Source organism: Cottoperca gobio, chromosome 19, assembly GCF_900634415.1.
Source record: "Cottoperca gobio chromosome 19, fCotGob3.1, whole genome shotgun sequence".
Classification (NCBI taxonomy): Eukaryota; Metazoa; Chordata; class Actinopteri; order Perciformes; family Bovichtidae; genus Cottoperca; species Cottoperca gobio.
In genome coordinates this window covers 5,911,286-5,930,937 of record NC_041373.1, presented here as the reverse complement: position 1 = coordinate 5,930,937, position 19,652 = coordinate 5,911,286, and the positions used below count along the sequence as shown (strand labels likewise).

Here is a 19,652-nt window from a genome sequence, read left to right as displayed (position 1 = left end):
AATTATGGCCCATTTCAGAAAGATATATAACATATTATGTAGTATAATTAAATAGATCTTTTTGATATAGGCTACTGCTGGGTAATTTAATCTATAATAATACATCCTAATGTATTAGTTGATTTATATTTTGTATTAATCTAAATCTGCGAAGTATCTTTGGCTGTCAAATAAATGTAGAAAAGTAAAAAGTAAAATATTTCCCTCCAAAATGTAGTGGAGTAGAAGTATAAAGTAGCATAACATGGAAATACTCAAGTAAGGTACAAGTACCTCAAAATGATACTTAAGTACAGCATTTATATTCCACCGCTGCTGTGTGTTTCTGAATTAACTGAACAAGTTTTGACTTCAAACACTCAATTCATCCATTAGATTCACAGGAAAATAACTATTCACTTTTGTGATAATCAATTAATCATCTGAGTCATTTTTCAAGCCACAAAACATTTATTTTAATTAAATATTTTAGTTTTTGGGCTGTTGGTCCGGAAAAACAATTAATTTGAAGGCGTTTTATAGAGAAAACAACAAATCAATGAATAGAAAAGATAATCAGCAGATTAAATGAAAGTGAAAGTGACGGTTTCAGAGCACGCTGTTCTTACCCATTCTTACAATATTGTTGAGATGCCTGTATTTTTAGCAGTACTGAAATATTGATACCATCAAACCATGAAGCATTAAAGTTTCAGTCTGAGCTGCACGGCTGCCTGAGTCAGTTCCCAGTCTTTAAAGAAACATTCAAATCAGATCTCTGTTCTTCCTCACAACACATTCCTTTGTCATATGTTGGGAGATCAGCTGCCTGTTCATGGCACACTGTGACGCAAGTCCTGTCATTTTTGCTGAGCTGTAAAACGGCATTTTATTTTGTTATGGCACAAACAACGATTACAAGTTGTTTGGCCGTAGAAACTTTAATGATCAGCATTGAAAGTAGAAGTTCAGTGTAGCAACAATTCAAGCTAGTTTACCGCTTCAACAAGAGGACACAGATTTTTAAACCTCATGTGCCCCCTTATAATCTCATGATAAAGTAGAGCTGCATGAAGTGGGCGAGTCTGTTGGATTGATTGTTCTGGACTTCCTTTGAAGCACACTGACACCTTTAAAGTACATTAATCCACCTTTGTATTGATACGGTATATCAAAGGGGTTTCTGCTCTTTCAGCTCTTAAACTGGGCAAACATACTTGTCTTGTTTGTTATAAATATTCACTTTGGTGTTCTGTGCTATTTTTCAGGCAGCATCGTTTAGTCCCAAGAGGTAGAAAGTGAACCTTTGGAGGCTTTAAAAAGCGCACGACCTCCTACGGTAGATTCTTATTTTTCTTTGCTCTGTTTTGTGGCCTTGTCAGTCGTGAGGGCCAACGGGGGCCGAGGTACTCTGGGTGAATCTGGAATGAGTCAGGCCATTTCATTGTATTCATCTGAGAAAAGCTGTGGGATTTTGTGCTCCTCGAGAAAAATAGCAAACCCTCTGGAGAGCTGGACACCGGCGCTCGAAACTTTTGGCTGTGAGCAGCATTTTGATTTGGTAAAAAGCTTTAGCCCCCGGTTGTGTTTTGTTATCTGTGCTGTGGGGTGTCGGGGCTGTTTACTATGCAGCATGTGCTCTGCATGGACTCTGCATGGACACCAGAATCAAGGTGGTCTGTTGTAAATAGCACAAGGCTCAATGGATCCCCACGAAGGAAAGATTTACTTTGGTGGTAAAAACAGATTGTTGAGACTGTGCTGAACATTTTATTGCTGGATAATTTGGACCATTTTGAAGTACACATTTCAATATTAAGCACCACAATACCGCCTTTGATAGTTATCTTTGTCAGAAGCTACACATTATGTGCTATAATATTTAGCTTAGTTTATTTATTTAGTTTATTGTAAGAGAAACAAATCAATATGCTCTGAGAATGATTATTTTGGCAAACGAGTAAACAAGATGTAATTTAAACCTGGGTAAATTGAGTTATTTATCAAATTTATGTCTTTAAAGTCCAACAAAAATGTAACTGCATGATTCTCGCTGATACAGCTTTCAGATCTACTCTGTACATTTCAAAAACATCTCCTGTGCTCTCTTTCAAGAATAAAAAGCAGAACCCAAAAGGAAGAAATTAAAATGTTATATTTTTGCAAAAGAGCCTCAGCCACAACCCACGTTAGCTTTGTAGCCATATCTCCATGTCTTCTTAACACGTCACCAAACAAACTTTCTCCAGCGGGAAACTGTGCAGCTTCAGATTACACAGTTAGCATCTTGAACAGCTAAAAACTTGCCTGCAAATGTCAACTCAAGTCAAAACACTTTATTTGTCCCTGGGAGGCAGTGTGCGGGCTCACATACACATAAGAAACACCTGTTGAAATGCAAGGATAAGCTATTCACATTAGGATGCGTTATAATACATAAATGCAAAAATAATGCATTGCTGATGAACATTATTCGCACTAATTTAGAAAATCACTTTAGCACAATTTCTGACTGACAAAGGGATAACTCTTGTTGATAGTTAGATGAGAAGCAGGAAACCCTCATGTCTCGTGGCTGGAGCCGGGATGTGATTAGCTTAGCTTAGCATTAAGACTGAAAGCAGAGGGGAAACAGCTAGCTGGGCTCAGTCCGAAGCTTTTAATGCTGGTCACTAAAGAAAAGCTGGAGAATGTAACTCCTCGTAAAACCAACACAAACTTATTTTTAATTAATGTTATCTATATTAACATTATCTATTATATACAGATTAAAAAACCTTCATACTGCGTGTTAATTAGGGAGTTTGCTTCTAGCCTTAATGCTAAGCTAAGCTAATTGCTTACCATCTCTAGCTATGTGTTTGACGCGCAGATGTGTTTGTGGTATCAAACTTCTCTTGTAACTCTTTGCAAGAAACGGCATATGTTTCAATTTTCTATAAAGACGTAAAAAGCACTTCATGTAGTACACCATGGTGGGTCTATATTTCACTTATTACTGAATGTTTTATTCTTCAGTTCTACCGACAATTGACAATTTGACAGTTTTGATTTCCAGCTCTGTGTTAAGTGAACGTTTGTTGTCGCGCTTACAGTGTTTTATATTCAGCGTTGATCAAATAGCTAGAAAATAGAACAATCTATAAATAAAATATGGTTGAAAACAGACACTTTATTTCTTTCAGGTGCAAAGGCAGAAACAGTTGACAAGTTTATTAGTATAACATGTGTACAGATTTACATTTCACTGAGACAGGATCGTCTTTAAAGGCTCCATGATGATTTCTTATTCCACCCCCACACAGTGGAGCAGATGACCTTGAATCCATGAATGTGAGATCGTGTGTGTGTGTGTGTGTGTGTGTGTGTGTGTGTGTGTGTGTGTGTGTGTGTGTGTGTGTGTGTGTGTGTGTGTGTGTGTGTGTGAATGCAAACTGAGAGAGATACAGATCTCATTTTCTGCTGTTGTGACAAATGAAAGATCGACCACCGGCGTCGCACCTCAGACGGCTGCTTGGAGGAATGACTCTACTTTACTCCGCCGCTTCATTCATCTTCACACACCTTCTCCACTTTGACGTTTGATTCATCCATCCACTCCATCGCTGCAACACCTGCTACCATAGCAACCCCCCCCCCCTCACTTAGTGGCGGGAGAGAAGCATGCTGGGTAATCTGACTTCACCTGGAACATTTCTCCTGGGGGATTTTTCTGTCCTTGAAACATTTTTTCCTCATCATATACCGATTACCCTTCTTAAGATGGAATGAATTACATATTCAATGTATAAGACCTGTTCTACTCTAAGCCTACATACTGTAATAATGCAGTCCAAGTGCATTATATCCTTTCCCGGTGGAGTGATATATTTTCTTTGCCTGCTGCTTCTCCACACAGTCTGGGTTGAATGACCAGCCTGCCGACATATAATGGATATATTTAAGCAGAGACAAATAATTGCTTTCTCAGGTCTGCTGCTCGTTCAGACAAACATCGTTGCTGCTGTATTGATCGGAGCTCATGGCAGACAGGTGGGCAGAAAACATAATGGAAGAATTGAAGTGAGAGCTGTGACCTCTCAGTGGCCCAGACAGTTCGTATTGTTTTATTTATTCAGGATTTTCTATTGTTTCTAGGAAATGAATGGCGCATTTCTCAAAATGAATGACCAAAAATGAAAGACTAGAACAGCCCGAAACGTCCATGTGGCGAAATTAAAAGTGAAATTGGAGTGTTGTACTAGTCCTACCTTTTTAATACCTCCCGCGCCGGCGCCAGCAGTGGTTGGAGGCATTATTTTTTAATATGTTGGGTTGTCCGTCCATCCGTTCCATTCTTGTAAGCGCGATATCCCTGGAACGCCTTGAGGGACTTTCTATAATTTGGGAGAAACGTCCACTTGGACACAAGGATGAACTGATGGGATTTTGGTTTTCAAAAGTCAAGGTCACTGTGACCTCACAAAACACATTTTGGCCATAATTCAAGAATATACGCTTATATTATATCACACAAACGTCTAAAAGGATAAAATGATGAGGTGATAACATTTTGGACACATTCATAATCTAAATTCTGATTTCAATTTGTTTTAAAGGAAAATATTTTATTTAGGCAAAGTTCCTGTACAGCTGCTTGTGTTTTGAGTTAACAGCTAACATTTAGGAACTTTAGCTTCTTTCATTTATTTTGGTAGAAAGCATGGTATAGTGTATTTTTGAGGAGTCATTTCGCTATCAGTGCAGCTTGTTGTATCCTTGGCTGATATATCCAGAGGTGAGCACATATTGTATTGTATATGAGTCCAACAGAGCCAAGGAAATCCTTCCATTGATGCTGCTCTCCCGAACACATTGTGTGTATCCTTAAAGGCCTAACAAACATGTTCCTCAAAACAACATTGAAAAAATAAGCCGGGTTGTTTACGTTCATGTTAACAACAATCTTCTTCTTCTTCACAGTCGTGTTTAAACTTGTAAAAATGACTCCACCGTGACAAGCTGCAACATTTATTTGCTGCTTTCGCATTAATGCAGCAACAGTAATATGACTTATATGATATAAAATATGCTGTGATTGAGGAAGTGATCTGCTGCATGTGCAGCTCTCATCTGTCCGATGAAGTTCATCCGTCTCCACGGAGATTGTTCTCTCTATTAAAACAGCAGCGACAGTTGAAGTGTTGGTTTGTTGTGCAAGTCTCATTCGCCTGCACATTAGAGCTGCTGCAGTGATATGAATGAGAGAGAAAAAACACTAATGAAAACATTTATTAGAGAAATGAGCTGGAAATGTTGTTTACACGTTTATGATGCCATCTCTGCTTTTATTGTTCTGAATGGCTCTGCCAGATTATTCCACAGTCAAGCTTCAGTAACACCTCGAGGGGACACATTTTAATATGACGCAGGGAGAGATTGTAATTAAAGCTGCACAATGTCACAATAAAGTGCAGAGCAAATGTGGAATCTAATAAATGCGTTTCACAAGCACAACAGCTTCATAGAGGTTGATGCCGTGTTTGACCTCTGAGGCTTCAAGGGTCACTGACCCTGGCTTTGTGTTGCACAGCTAATTGGGAACGTCCAATGAGCCTCTGCTGATAGGGAAATGCAGATTTATCATCTACCATAAGTTCAGCATGGTTTTATATAGATTCATTTAATAACTCTTGCCCTATTATTTCTCTCATTCTTCCCCCTAAAACATTCTGCTAAACTCTGTTTTTCTCTTCATACCAGAGCCTTATACTTCTTTACTTCTTTATTTATTTTACCAAGGCCACAAATGATTAATGAGTGCTGACTCGCCCTATTCAGGCATTTAAAATCCATATGAGGGGGATTTTTGAAGTGTAGCAGTAATGCAGTCTGTCAGTGTCTGTATGTTTTTGGGAGTCGAATATTATGTACATTTTGTGAGTTTTAGCTCTAAGGTTTAAAGGTGCAATGTGTAAAGATATACCAGGACTTAAGTTTAAAACAGAATATGAAGAGGTAACAGTGTTGACGTTATGACAAAGATGTCTCTGTATTATGTTGCAGAGATATCTACTGAAATTAGCATGCTAACCATCTAGCCCCACTCCGTCCAGTCCTGTAATACCGCTTGTTCCTCTAGAGGCTGATAGTGAGTCACTGAAGAAGCATAGCTGCCCCAAGGGATTGTCAATTATACATCCAAAAATGTAATTACATTTAGATTGTATGGACCCAGAAGTAGAGACTCCTGTTTCTTTAGAGCTTGTGGGCATATCTTATACATGGCACCCTTAAGGATACAAAGGTCTCCATTGAAACCCATTAAAACCCCATTACAGCATAAAATCCTGCATTCTGTCATATCAGGCTTTATATCTAACGTCCTGGCTTTGTAGTTTTTACTATTTTCTACCAGATTGAACCATTTTCTTCCCGTAAGTTTGGGGCAAATGTATGCATTTTTACTGGTTTCCTGCACAAAAAATAATAATGCATCAAAATCAATGTTGCTGCTTATTATTGACGTATCCCACAATGTGGAAAAAAAGAAAGAATCTCCCCACCATTTAGTATACAGAAAAATAAATAAATGTTTGTGGGTTCTGTCATTCTGTCAACAGTGAATATTTGGTAGTTATCATCAAGAATAGACGTTGTGATCTTTGTCCTCTAAGGACATCAGAGCTCATGTTTTTAATTGACGAAGTGTATGGCACACAAATCTGAAGGTTTCTACGTATTCTGCCAAACGTTCTGGACCCGAGTAAGAGGAAAAACAGAGAGAGCTGAGTCATTTTACAAGAAGAACAATCTGTACTCTCACCCTCTGTCTGCAGCTCCTCTTTCTAAGATTTAAAACCCCTTAAACCCCTTTTTACACATCTATTATCTTCTTCCATCGTCTTCTAGTTCCTGCTGCTTCTGTGTTGTTCATCCCTGCCTCGCTTCCTCCCTCTCTTCTCTCTGTACCAGTGGGAATCCCGTGTGTGACGACAGAAGCTGATGCTGCAGTAAAGTCCTGACTCTGCTGCTGAGGCTTTGATTCGGGATGCTTTAGCGCCCTTGATGTGTCAGACAATTAACAAAGAGCTGCAGAGAGAGAGAGTCAGAGTGAGTTAGGAGTCAAATGAATGGAGGATCTTCAAATTAATATTCTGGATAAAGGCTTTTCCCCTCTTTTCTGAGGTGACCATACATAACATAATGTTCTTTCCCCTTTGATTTTGATCTTTTTCCCCAAATATGAACCATGTGTTGTACAGCCTCTCCCTTCCTCAGCTGTGACCTCCGTCATGCTGCGTTACAACGACCAAATCCCCCGAGTGGAAACGTCAGCACAACAACATTAACAGCTGACCTTCTCCTCTCCTTACACGTGCAGATATGCAGAGACTCGGCCAAACACGGGGGAAATGTTAACAGCATGCATGTTTTATTTAAAAAAAGAAATGTTTTCAGGCAGAGCGGGGAGCAAAGGTACATTAAAAGGATTTAGATGGAAATATGTATGGTTTAAAAAGCATACTGCAACAGTTTGCTTCTTCATAATGACTATTTTTACATTAGAACATTGTGCCACCGAATACACACATTGTCCAGTATACAGCTGCTTTTTACAAGAAGTCACTGTGACATTGAAGCATCCACAGCAGCACTGCAGGTACATTATGCTGCAGCTTTAGAATACAGTTAATATTACATTCTTCTCCCTCAGGGAGACATGCGGTCAAAGTATTATCGAATCTTGCCTCCTGCTGGTAATTGAGGACATGACAGTTCAAACTCAAGACATTTGCTGTCTCTGCAGATGTTATTATACTCTATTATGCAGGTAAATTTGCAAATATAATACAAGCAGGACTGGGAGGTCAAGAAAAAGTCAGTGAATATTCGTTGTCTGGTTGGAAAAAAGAATCACGTAGCAGCTGACAGCAGTTTGTTTTTCTTTTGTTAAAGCCTTGTGTTTGTCATATCGAGGTGTGTGTGTGTGTGTGTGTGTGTGTGTGTGTGTGTGTGTGTGTGTGTGTGTGTGTGTGTGTGTGTGTGTGTGTGTGTGCGTGTGCGCCTGCATGCAATTTAAACAAATTGAGAAATAGTCCTTTGCATTGTGAGCATATTTGGAATACTTGTTTTTGTCTGAGTGTGTGAAAGAGCAGCACTGGGGTTGACTAATTGCTAACCTGCTCATTAGTGTGTGCGTGTGTGTGTGTGTGTGTGTGTGCATGTGTGTGTTAGCATGGGGATCATTATCCTTCCTAGTTAAATTCACTGAGCCAGTAAATCTGTCCTTGTTGTCAGAGAGGAAATGAATCCAGAGACTGTCAGTGATTTACTATAAACGTCAGAGAAGTGTTTCAGAAGTAAATTAGGTTAAATCAACACACAGACACAGAGCCATTGTGGCTGTGCTAACGAAAACACTGTCTTACTGCTAAAGCTATACACACACTCACAAAGCCACACAGATATGGACATGATTTAATCCCCTTCTCTCGATCTAATGCACCTACACATATTGCAGGTGGCTGTTGACGTCGGTTGGTCCACCACTTTTGGTGCAATATGCCTTTAAATGAGAGGACAACACATCACACTTGCTCAAAAAGCTGCACTAGCTCAGAGCTGTGTGTGAAAGAAGCAGAGAGCCAGTCAGGAAGCTGCATGCTGAGGCTCACAGCAGAACAGACACCAGCAGCAGAGGAGACGGAGGAATGAAATAAAATGTCTTTCCCTTTCTGTCCTCCTGCTTCCAGCTGTTCCACCTCAGCCAGATGAATAATAATCATCCAGACAAACCCTGAGAGCAATGGTGTGTGAGCGTGTCTGTGTGTTGGGCGGGTTTAAAAGGTCAGAATCAATCCATTGTTTCCCAGGTCTTATGTTTTATATCCTTTTCTTTATTGCAAACATCTATAAATCAGTTTTCTGCAGTTCAACCCGCTGACAGAAGTGATTCTGTAACCGAGAAAACAGATTTGTCGGTGAAGAATGAAAGAGTGAAAAGACCAGATAATCAGGTCTCTTTCTCCAGGCTCACGCCCTCCTTCTCTGTGTGTCACTCCACTTTCTCCCCCTTCCCCTCACTCGGCTCCTGCCTGGCAACAGGTGGTTTCCCTCCGGTTAGCAGGGGGGGATGTGGAAGAGAAAGCTGCAGATCAGCAGGACTAGATTCTCCCGCAGGAAAAGCACAGCTCTGTAAGTCCTGGGAGAACCTTAAGGTTTTAAATGATAGTAAAGTCTGTCTGTGTCAGGATACGATCTGTGGGGATGTGTTGTGTTGTTCAGGAAGTGAGGTGAGGCGGACTTCGTTGGTTTGGTGTTGTCAGAATGGACAGAGCTGTTGTATGTTTTGGCTTCTTGATCTTAGTGCTTTAAAAACATCCATAAATGCATGTACGCTCCTACTACAGCGGGGTTTTATTACTTGCATCTGTGCTTTATAGCATGTATGCAGTTTTGCTTGTTAGGTACCACTTTTTAATGGCAGCCTTTATAAGGGGTTTATAAATTGTGACAAATAATGAATTTACTTATGCTTTATTGACAAGTTATAAGCCATTGATGAGGAACACTTTAGGGTTAAGGCTCCCAGGCCTTAATCATTCTTCATTCATAAACATTAGATACATACTGTAAGTCAATTCTGTGTTTTACTGTAAGCCAATGAAGGAATTGAAGTGATATGAAACTAAGACTAGTTTTTGTTAACAGCCTGGCTGCTGCATTTTGCATCAATTGAATACGAGCTAGAGAGTAGAGGTGTACCGAGACGTTATTATCTGTATCTGCTCAAACAACACAAGGATCTGTGTCTGTGTCTGTATTCGGATAGAAGACCGGCAGGTGGCGTGGTTTATATCGGTAGTCAAGCTAAATCAGATGTTGTATTTTCTAACCTCATATTCATGGCAAATTTTAATTAATTAAGTATTGGTCTATAATTAATTATAAAATACATTTCCACATCCTCATACTGTAGCCAACTTTTTTTTTTGTTTTAATTTTTAATTTTTAATTAAAGTAAGTTTTATGAACTGTCTGAAGTAAATGTAGTAAATGAAACGACTAGCTAGTGAAATCAAAGTCCTATGTTGCAAACAGAATGGGCATCAATTTGAAGAAACATAACTGACCCATAGACATGTCAGATTAAAAACTATACCAAGACTCTTGTCTCGATATACGGAAATGTAAAAATGTGCTAACGCTTTATATTACATCTTCATAGCTTTAAAAAGAAAAGTATTAGGTAAGAATGGCAACACTATTCCTTAAGTCCCTAATGCATTTGTCAACAGCTGTATAAACAAATAACAAATCATAATTTATTAAAACACTGTTATAATTATGTAAAATATGTCTTCATAGATGTTATAATTGTTGATATTTGCTGTACTTAATAAATACTTCAAATGTCCTTATAGCTGCTGCAGTTTCAATTTAGACCCATGTTATCTATTTTACAGCAAAGAATTGTTCACCTCAAGTCACACTTACCTGTTTATCAATCATACTACTGTCAAGGCTGTTGACAAGTCAATTAAATCAGAATCACATCACATCAGAAATGTGACAATCAAAACCTGCCAGGATGAAACGGAGTTAGTGACGGTGTATTTATGTTGGGAGAATATTTTGTGGGGTAACATTCTGCAGGCCTAAGAGCTTCCAGCTGTTTCAGGGTGTGAGCAGCATTGGTTATAAATCACTGTACAGGTATGCCGATGCTACTTCAAGGCTGTTCATCTCTGAAGTAAGTGCTTGTAAATGATGAATCACATGTTTTGTTGCCACACACTCAGATTGTTCTTCAAACCACATTGATTTCTATGTCTGCAACTGCATACGATGCAATAAAGAACATCTTAATGCTAAAAGGCTTTCAGCCTGATTTATAATCTGTATAACATCAATGTGTTTGGAGCTGGATCAGCGCAGACAGAAACCAGCAGTTGAAAGAAACCTCTGCTGTTGCTTCATGGTTTTAATGTTCTCTGCTGAGCTGCAGTGAAGGCAGGTGCAGGTGCTTCTCAAGGGCCAGCACACTCCAGGCAGCATTCTTCCTCCATCTTGTACTGTATTATTAACCTTCAGTTCCCCGTAGCCTCGTTCCTTGTATATTTAACGTTTTAGATTTAGATCAAGCTTCGGTGCTTTCACACCTCACTCTCTGTGAGCGGTCTTAAGACTCTTACAATCATATTCACATTATTGCCAACTGTTTTTTCTATTTTTTTCCCAGCTTTATATCTATGGTTTATAGATTATTGAACATATTCAATCATAATCATGAATACAAATACACATATACACAAATACATATATAAAAAAAAGTTAAAAATCACTTCAGCTTGAAGTATGAATTGTAATAGAGGGAGAGATAAATTAGGAACGTGAGTTGAACATGTTCCCTTTAAAAGCTTTATTGTACATGATATTATTACAGAACAGATCATTAGTTAAGGCTCACAGTATTTTATATTTGTCATATTGTTAATACAAATTAACACTGAATGTATCCACTAACAAGTATTGTGTGTGTATCAAATTAATCAACAAGCTTTCTTATATTTTCATCCGATTTAGAGTAACAGCTTCATCATACTTAAGCAGATAGTTACATTATCTGGCGGTTATTATATTATGAGCTGATATAAGTCGTGATTCTGCATCGTTGTGTGCGGTGAGATTATCTTTCATGCGATGGATTTAACCTTAACTATCGTTAATTTTGAGACTGTTTAGTGTTGACTGCGGAGGCATTTCACTTTGTTAACAGTTGTTTCTGTAGAATCCGTAGAAGAAGTGGAGGAAATTTGATTTTGACATTTCTTTCTCACCACATGCAGCAAAAGCACCACAAAAAAAACTTACATGGAAAAAGGGAGTTACCTCAGGAATGACTTGCAATTGGTTTCATATATACAAAGAGATTGACATATATAGTTGCTTCCGGATCTCTCCATCCAAAAAGCATCCTGAGTGACATTTAAACTCGGATTTCCATCCTGAGACTTTGTAGTTTATTATCTCAAACCCTTAAAACTGTTGAAAAATAAACATTCCTATTTTAGCTTCAGGCTGTAACTGCAATACTCTTTATCATGTGTGCACAAATTCAGCAAATGACGTAATTACATTGAATGAGTAGTAAGTGTGTATGTTGCCCAGTTCCCACGGCATCAAGTCATGTACTTCCCCCATCCACCCTAACAACCTCTTCTTCTTCTCTTCTCTTTCAGGGCTGAAAAAACAGAAGTATTAAGTGACGACCTACTACAGGTACTAATCAATCGTGTGTGTGTGTGTGTGTGTGTGTGGTGTGTGTGTGTGTGTGTGTGTGTGTGTGTGTGTGTGTGTGTGTGTGTGTGTGTGTGTGTGTGTTCTCAATATCCTTCTAAATGATGTTTGCTGCCTCTCACAGGAAAAACCCCATCCTCGGTGCAAAGTATTCAGTGTGCATGAAATGACTTTTTCAAATGGCTTACTGTACTGCCTTTAGGCGACGTTAATGAGCACTGAAATTGAACTTCTTTGTGAGACAAAAGGCTGAACGTCCCCACTGATTGACTCATGGTGCAACACTGTAATTGATCTGATTAATGCCCTCAGCAGCAAGGACGTGGATTCCACTGAGTCGGGTTATTAATGAAATGAGAGGCATTTAAGTGAGACAGGTAATGGTGTTGTATAAGTGTCACCAGCTGAGAGGAAGCTTGTTTTGATGCCAGGCAGACAGGCTGTAAGTGCCTGCATGTGCATGTCTGTAACTGGCAATAGGGATGTCCCGAAATTGACTTAAAGGGACAGTTCAACCCAAAATCAAAAACACATATTTTTCCTCTGTAGAGCTATTTATCAATCTAGATTGTTTTGGTGTGAGTTACCGAGTCTAGGAATTATGACCCAGTTACTTAAAATAATCCACAGACCTTATTGTGAGCAGTTTCATGTAGGAACTATTTTCTTTTCACCAAATTACACCCACCAACCTCACCACGCAGAAGGAAGCGTGCATCTACTCATGGACGAGAGGCTCTCCTGGGATCTACCTGAGATAGCTAACTGTTACGGCTTGGCTGAGGAGGGCGCCATTAATGTTTATATCTCATATCTGGTCCAGGAACAGATGCCAATTCCTTCTGCGCGGTGATACGGTAAAGAAAATAGTTAGTAACAAGTAACAGTAACAAGGTTTGTAGATTATCTTGAGTAACCGGTTCATAATTCCTGAAACTGTATTTTTGGCGCTTTGAGAGCCATCTAGTTCCATAATATTGGAGAGAAGGCAGACATCTTTACTGGCCGATATCTCCAACACTCTGCAACTCACACCAAAACAATCTAAAATCTAGAAATAGCTCTACAGGTAAGAGGATGACCATATATGATTTTTGGGGTGAGCTGTCCCTTTAATCTGTGCATGAGTATGTGTTATCCTGCCTCACGTCTTTTCTTTCTATCTGTGTCTCAGGTGGAGAAACGTCTGGAGCTGGTCAAGCAGGTTTCCCACGGGACACACAAGAAGTTGACCGCCTGTCTGCAGGGCCAGCAAGGTGTGGAAGTGGACAAGAAGTCTGTCAGGTCGCCCTCGGTGAGAAGCCACCCAAAAACACTTAAATAACTAGTATGGCACTCGGAGAGCGCAGACCTCCGCAAGGGCCAATGGTGCATTTACATGCTGCTCAAATGTTCCCATTTCAGTTGTGAAGTTGTTCTTCCGACTTCAGTGTGTTCATGAGCTTTAAGTCCAAATGTGGGAACAACATGGACGCTAAACATAAGATGTGTTGTATTTTATTGCTCAGAGAGTTTAAACAACACGTTGCTATCTGTTTTAGAGTTGTTGTTCTGACTTGAGGGGCGTTCACATGAAACTTCCCATTTTTTTCTGATTATTCCGACACCACGTCAAGACAGCGCAAATGTCCCTTTCTCATAATGTTAACAAAAGAGAAACATAATTTGTGTATTGGCCCCCGCTCAGATCTGCTCCAAAATCTAATTGGTTCTTCAGTGGCCCATGCTACACCCTTCCACTAAATTTCATTAGAATCAGGCCGGCAGATTTTCTGTAATCCTGTTGACAGACAAACAGACAGATAAGCCGAGCCCAAGGAAAAGTGAGAACAACAACTTAATTACATAAAATGTGATTAAAATAAAGCAGGTGCTTCATTGCAAAGTATCTCCTTCATCACAATTAACAGTAAACAAATTGATGATACCAAACAGTTTAAGAGAATAAAAGGATGGATTGTTCGCTCCGTGTGTGTGTTTATTTCTGTGCAGAAGAAGCTTCCTCTAACAACACTAGCACAATGTATGGTAGAGGGGGCGGCTGTGCTCGGGGACGAGTCTCTACTAGGGTGAGTACACACTGAAACGGTTTTTAATATTATGATTATATAATATTGTTATTATTATTTTTCAACACTTTAATTATAAAAAAATTCCAATTCAAACAAAACAGTGTCAACAGTACCAACAACATAACTGACAGGAAATATTAAAGAATTATTCAAATGTATGCATTAAAATAATTAATTAATGAAATACAATCAGACAGTTTCCGGCTTCCATAATACAGGAACCCAGGCAGAAAATAAATAACTAAAGCAATATCCACAGAAAATAAATACAATTTAAATAAAACCAACAACAACAATATAATAAAAAGGGGGAAAGGGAAAGAATATACATGTTTTTACCACTAAAAAACAATGATTGCATGATTCAGATTATTATCTGAATTATTATCATTATTTAAATAGATTGGTTAAAAATATAAAAAAAGGCTAACACCAGATTAACTGCAAATATCTGCAATAATATCTGAAAGTAGAATGTTAAAAAACAAACAAAACAACTTACAGTGTTGACTAATTTACTTTAAGTGAATTCAACTGTTTTGTAATTCATACTTTTGTCCTTTACTTTGGGATTTTCAGCGTTTGTGTTTTTAGTTGTGTTTTCTCACTTTGCAGCACTTTTTCTAAATGTGTTGTTTACTTTACTTTAATCATTTTGTTTTGTCTATTGCATGCGTTCATGTCGTTGCAGTGCGTTGAGCTTAAAAATCTATTTTTCAAGACTTGAGTTGACGTGTGGACGTCAATTAAAACATTTTTTATCTCCTTTGCAAACACAAACATTTGGCAGATAGAAAAATAAAAGACATGTTTTATATGCACATGTTGAAGTCAAGCCGTTGTCATGGCTGTGTTTATGCACAGTTACACAGTGTTACATCACCTTGCTGCATTGTTTAGGCTTCACTGTTGTTTATTAGAGTTGTGAGAGAAGGTGCATAAATATCAGCGATTCAGAAACTGTGCCCGAGACAACCTCAGATCTGCATTTTACATCGTGACGCATGCTCTCTGTTTGATCGCTGTTGTTTCCTGGTCCTGTTGTCTGTTGCAGGAAGATGCTGAAGCTCTGCGGCGAGACGCAGGACAAACTCGCTCACGAGCTCATCTTGTTCGAGCTCACCATCGAGCGGGACGTCGTGGAGCCTCTGTACGACCTCGCAGAGGTACAGAAGCCACACTGTGAAGGGCTGCGTCATTAATGGACACATTATATTAAAAATCAAACACATTATATTAAAAATCAAACACATTATATTAAAAATCAAACATATTATATAAAAAAAATTGTGTAATTCAAGTTGGTTTATAATCTTTCCAATAGATTAAAAAACTTGATGGTGTTTTCACTAGATACATAAATCCATGGAGAAAAATATATTCAAGTAGACCCCAGACTGACCAAAACGTTAAAAAAAATAAATAAGAGAAATTGTGTTGATGCCCTTTGATAGTCCCTGAAACTTCTCAGACAAACCTGCACTGTACTCTCAGTTGAACAGCTTGTACAGGGCTGCACCTACATGTGTCTAATACAGGACATACTGTACATGATTACTCTGTAAATTAGCCAGTAAACTAATCTTCATGAGACCAGAGTTTTGCTAGCACAGGTGCAAAGCCTCTGACAATACTGAGTGTGTTTCCTTTTTCACACCAACAACAACTCTCTGCTCTGTCCTCTCAGGTGGAAATCCCAAATATCCAGAAACAAAGGAAACATTTAGCGAAGCTGGTCCTGGACATGGACTCAGCTCGCACACGGTGAGTCCGTTACTACTGTGATGTGAGAAACTCCATCCCCTGTGAATGGACCTGAAGTGTCACACTGAAGGCCACTGGGATACGATTGCACACAGTGATGACTGTAACCATGAATGTATGGAGTGTGAAAAACATATTTAATGCCTATTTCATTATTTCTGCTTATAAGACTGGTGATATTTTAGATTTATGTTATTCAACAAATCCCATGAAAAGACCGAAACAGAGGAATAACCTCATGTCAGTGCAGATTTCTCTCCTGTCTAATCAAAAGCTGTTTTCTGAAGTCTGAATCCTACAATCACACACACTTTCTTTGTGCTGATTCACTGTCATCATTTCAGTGCCCGTCTAAACAGTGACATGGAGAGAAATGTGATTTTCCTCACTGCAGTTCAGCCAGCCAGTTTTTTTAGTGACCCAAATCTGAGACAGTTTTTCCTATCATCAGTTTGCAGAGCTCCTCTGGCAGCGCGGCATATTATCTCCACCCAGAGACTCAACTCAGACAGAAAGTCAGACAGAGAGAGCAGAGGACGGTTTGAATTGGAAGAGAAAATAGCTTGAATTGAATGAATGAGGATGTGTAAAGATAGTGTCAAGTGAAGACTTAAACTGGCTTTTTTTTTAAACTCTTGTTTGCCATGAGTCATTTTGCTAGCTGTCAGATTCTGTTGTCAATGATTATCAATCTATGCAAACAAGTCTTAAACTGCTGAAGGTTTAGTTTAACATGCTGTGTTCACAGTGTTGGAGTGTAACCAAGTACATTTACTCAAGTACTGTACTTGAGTATACATTTGAGGGTACAATTCAAAGTAACTTTATACTCCGCTACATTTTAGAGGTACAATTTTGTACTTTTAGTTACTCTTCAGATTACAGTTTTTCATCCCCTTCCTGTCCAGTGCAAACCATGTATATTGTCACAAAGCTGAAAACAAGGCAAATTTTCTGGGAAACTCGTGGCTACGTGGTTCTCACAGGACAGAGACAAAGCTACAAACAAGTTGATCTTATAGAATATGAGGCATTGCTATAGATTAGCCTACCCAACAGTATATGAGGGAGTTAAAATGAGCACAATCTTAAACATCTATAGCAGTAAAATGTGACATACACATTAATACTGAGGAAATAATAATACAAAAACATCCTAAATAATAGTAAAACACTGACTTAAGTAAGGTTTTGAATGCAGGACTGTTACTTGTAGTGGAGTTTCTTTCACAGGGTGGTATTAGTACTTTTTCTTAAGTAAAGGATTTGAATGCTGATTCAGTCAATGGTAATATTGAACAAAAACAATGTTTCTGTTGTTTTGTTTCCAGGTATTATCAGTCCAACAAGTCTTCAGGACTGTCCAGCACCCTGCAGCCAACAGGAGCCAAGGCCGACCACCTCAGGGAAGAGATGGAGGAGGCAGCCAACCGCATGGAGATCTGTCGAGTCAGTGGTCCCCTTTACTCGCAAACAATTAACTTTATACTATTTCAATAATGATAGAAATTAAATGTCTTTATCCTACAGGTAATTTAGGGGATCTGTCTGGGTAAAGCTGCTCTAATCAATATAAAGTCTCACTGCTCTCATAGTGTTGTTTCCACCTGCAGCAGAGAAGAAGCTGTATAAAGTCACTGTACTCTGCCTGCTCAGCCACCGTTTGCTAACAAATTCCGCCATATCAACTTAAAAGGTCACGATATGTCACTTTACAGCTTGTTTCTGCTGCCCCCAAGTTGGGGCCAAAAATTTGCAGGTTATTGCAGGTTTAGATACAATTCCATCATGCCATTATCAATGTGCTTTCAAATGGTGAAATATCCACAGACTATTCCTCTCCATTGAATCTGTTGTCCTGCACCTGGCCAAACTCAAATGGTGAAATATCGCAGAATGAGGTAACACGATGATGATTGAGCGATGGCCCTCTGATGAAAGCCTTGCATCTGCAGGATTCTCAGACATTCACAGTTAGTGGCGCTTCTTCCATCACTCAGCAGTGGTTGGTCCGCCAGAGAGGGTAGGCGAAGCTAACCCCACACGCTCTCCAACTCACTTGTGTGTAAAGCGGCATACCGTAGTTATTTACATAATGTCACTATCAGCAAAATGTTGATCGCCACTTTGGTGAAGCAAGTTGAGCTTTCAGTTCAGTTTTCTGTTGGATTTCTCACTTTTTTGACACGAGGAAAGGAAAAGCTGACTATTTTAAGCATTTTTAATTTTGCTTATAACTCAGTTTCCTTTCCCTTCTCTGTCCTCACCAGGATGATTCCCCACATTTTACCTCCTGGATTAATTTCACCTGCAGGCGGTTCTACAGAAAGATGATACATTTAAATAGCCGTTACTCATAATAATATCAGGATTTAGATCACAAATTGTGGTTGTCTAATATATATTTCATTTCATTAATTTTGACTTGTCAAAGCAGGAAACTCACATTTGTAACCAATAACATTAACGAGGCTCAGCTACATTATCAGCTCGTTAGTGTAATTAGTTACACCTGTGCTTTTCTTACTAAATCAACTCAAAATGTCTGTTGAACACATTTTATGTTTTTAATATAATTTATTTTGCTGTTTGAAATATGTTTGTTTTTTTTGTCTTCACCAGGATCAGCTATCGGCAGACATGTACAGTTTTGTGGCCAAAGAAATTGACTATTCAAGCTACTTCCAGACAGTAAGTACAACATCTCTCCTGTGACTGTGGCTTCAGTGAAGAAACAAAAATGTTCTGCTCTGACTCTGTGATCTCTTCTCTGTCTAGCTGATAGAAGTCCAGGCAGAGTACCACAGGAAGTCATTAGAGCTGCTTCAGAGCGTGTTGCCCCAGATCAAAGCTCATCAGGGTGAGTTTGAGACACTCTCATGATGCCGTCTGCTGTGTGACGCTTTCACTTCTCTAACATCATGCCCAGGCTCTGATGTAAAATCAATCTTAGGTATTATTAAATAAGCATTAAATGTGACGAAATAAGCAACAATTAAATGTATATTGTCATTATACAATACATTATACAATTTCACAATGAAATGCAGTTGTATATATGTATATGTGTGTGTGTGTGTGTGTGTATATATATATATATATATATATATATATAATTATTACTAATTAGTTACCTTACTCTCAGGACCCAGAAGCTGAAGGAGAAAATAGATTTTTAGGGAATTTTAAGGAACTTCAGAAAATATATTTCCTGTTTGTTTTGGTAACTTTATGCAGCCTGAGAGGAAAAGTTTAGCATATGTAGCTGTGACTGTATTCTATACATGTTTTAGTGTGTGTGTTTAACTCTCTGTGTGTTTTGCAGAGACCTGGGTGGAGAAGCCATGCTATGGGAAATCATTAGAGGAGCACTTAGCACTCAGCGGGAGAGATATTGCGTTCCCCATCGAGGCCTGTGTCACGATGCTGCTGGAGTGTGGCATGCAGGAGGAGGTCAGACTCCACAAAAACACAGACTGCATCTTTCACATAAACACAGTTAACACATTTAGTGGTGAGAAACGTTTGCAGAAGTCACTGCTGAGATGAAGTCAC

General features: G+C 38.9%; 1 protein-coding gene across 9 annotated transcripts in view; it reads left to right on the top strand.

Moving 5' to 3' along the window:
- The window catches only part of LOC115024441 (rho GTPase-activating protein 44-like), a 78,569-nt gene that overhangs the window by 31,557 nt on the left and 27,360 nt on the right, over window positions 1–19,652 (top strand). For 8 of the 9 annotated variants that reach the window (XM_029455984.1, XM_029455978.1, XM_029455983.1 and 5 more), the window contains exons 2-10: window positions 12,204–12,243; window positions 13,436–13,555; window positions 14,254–14,330; window positions 15,388–15,499; window positions 16,021–16,097; window positions 17,429–17,546; window positions 18,720–18,788; window positions 18,876–18,957; window positions 19,423–19,550. In XM_029455984.1, coding sequence (XP_029311844.1) covers window positions 12,204–12,243; window positions 13,436–13,555; window positions 14,254–14,330; window positions 15,388–15,499; window positions 16,021–16,097; window positions 17,429–17,546; window positions 18,720–18,788; window positions 18,876–18,957; window positions 19,423–19,550 — 823 coding nt within the window. Of the gene's footprint in view, window positions 1–9,120; window positions 9,157–12,203; window positions 12,244–13,435; window positions 13,556–14,253; window positions 14,331–15,387; window positions 15,500–16,020; window positions 16,098–17,428; window positions 17,547–18,719; window positions 18,789–18,875; window positions 18,958–19,422; window positions 19,551–19,652 lie in introns of those variants that run through there. The other variant, XM_029455982.1, reaches the window with a different exon arrangement.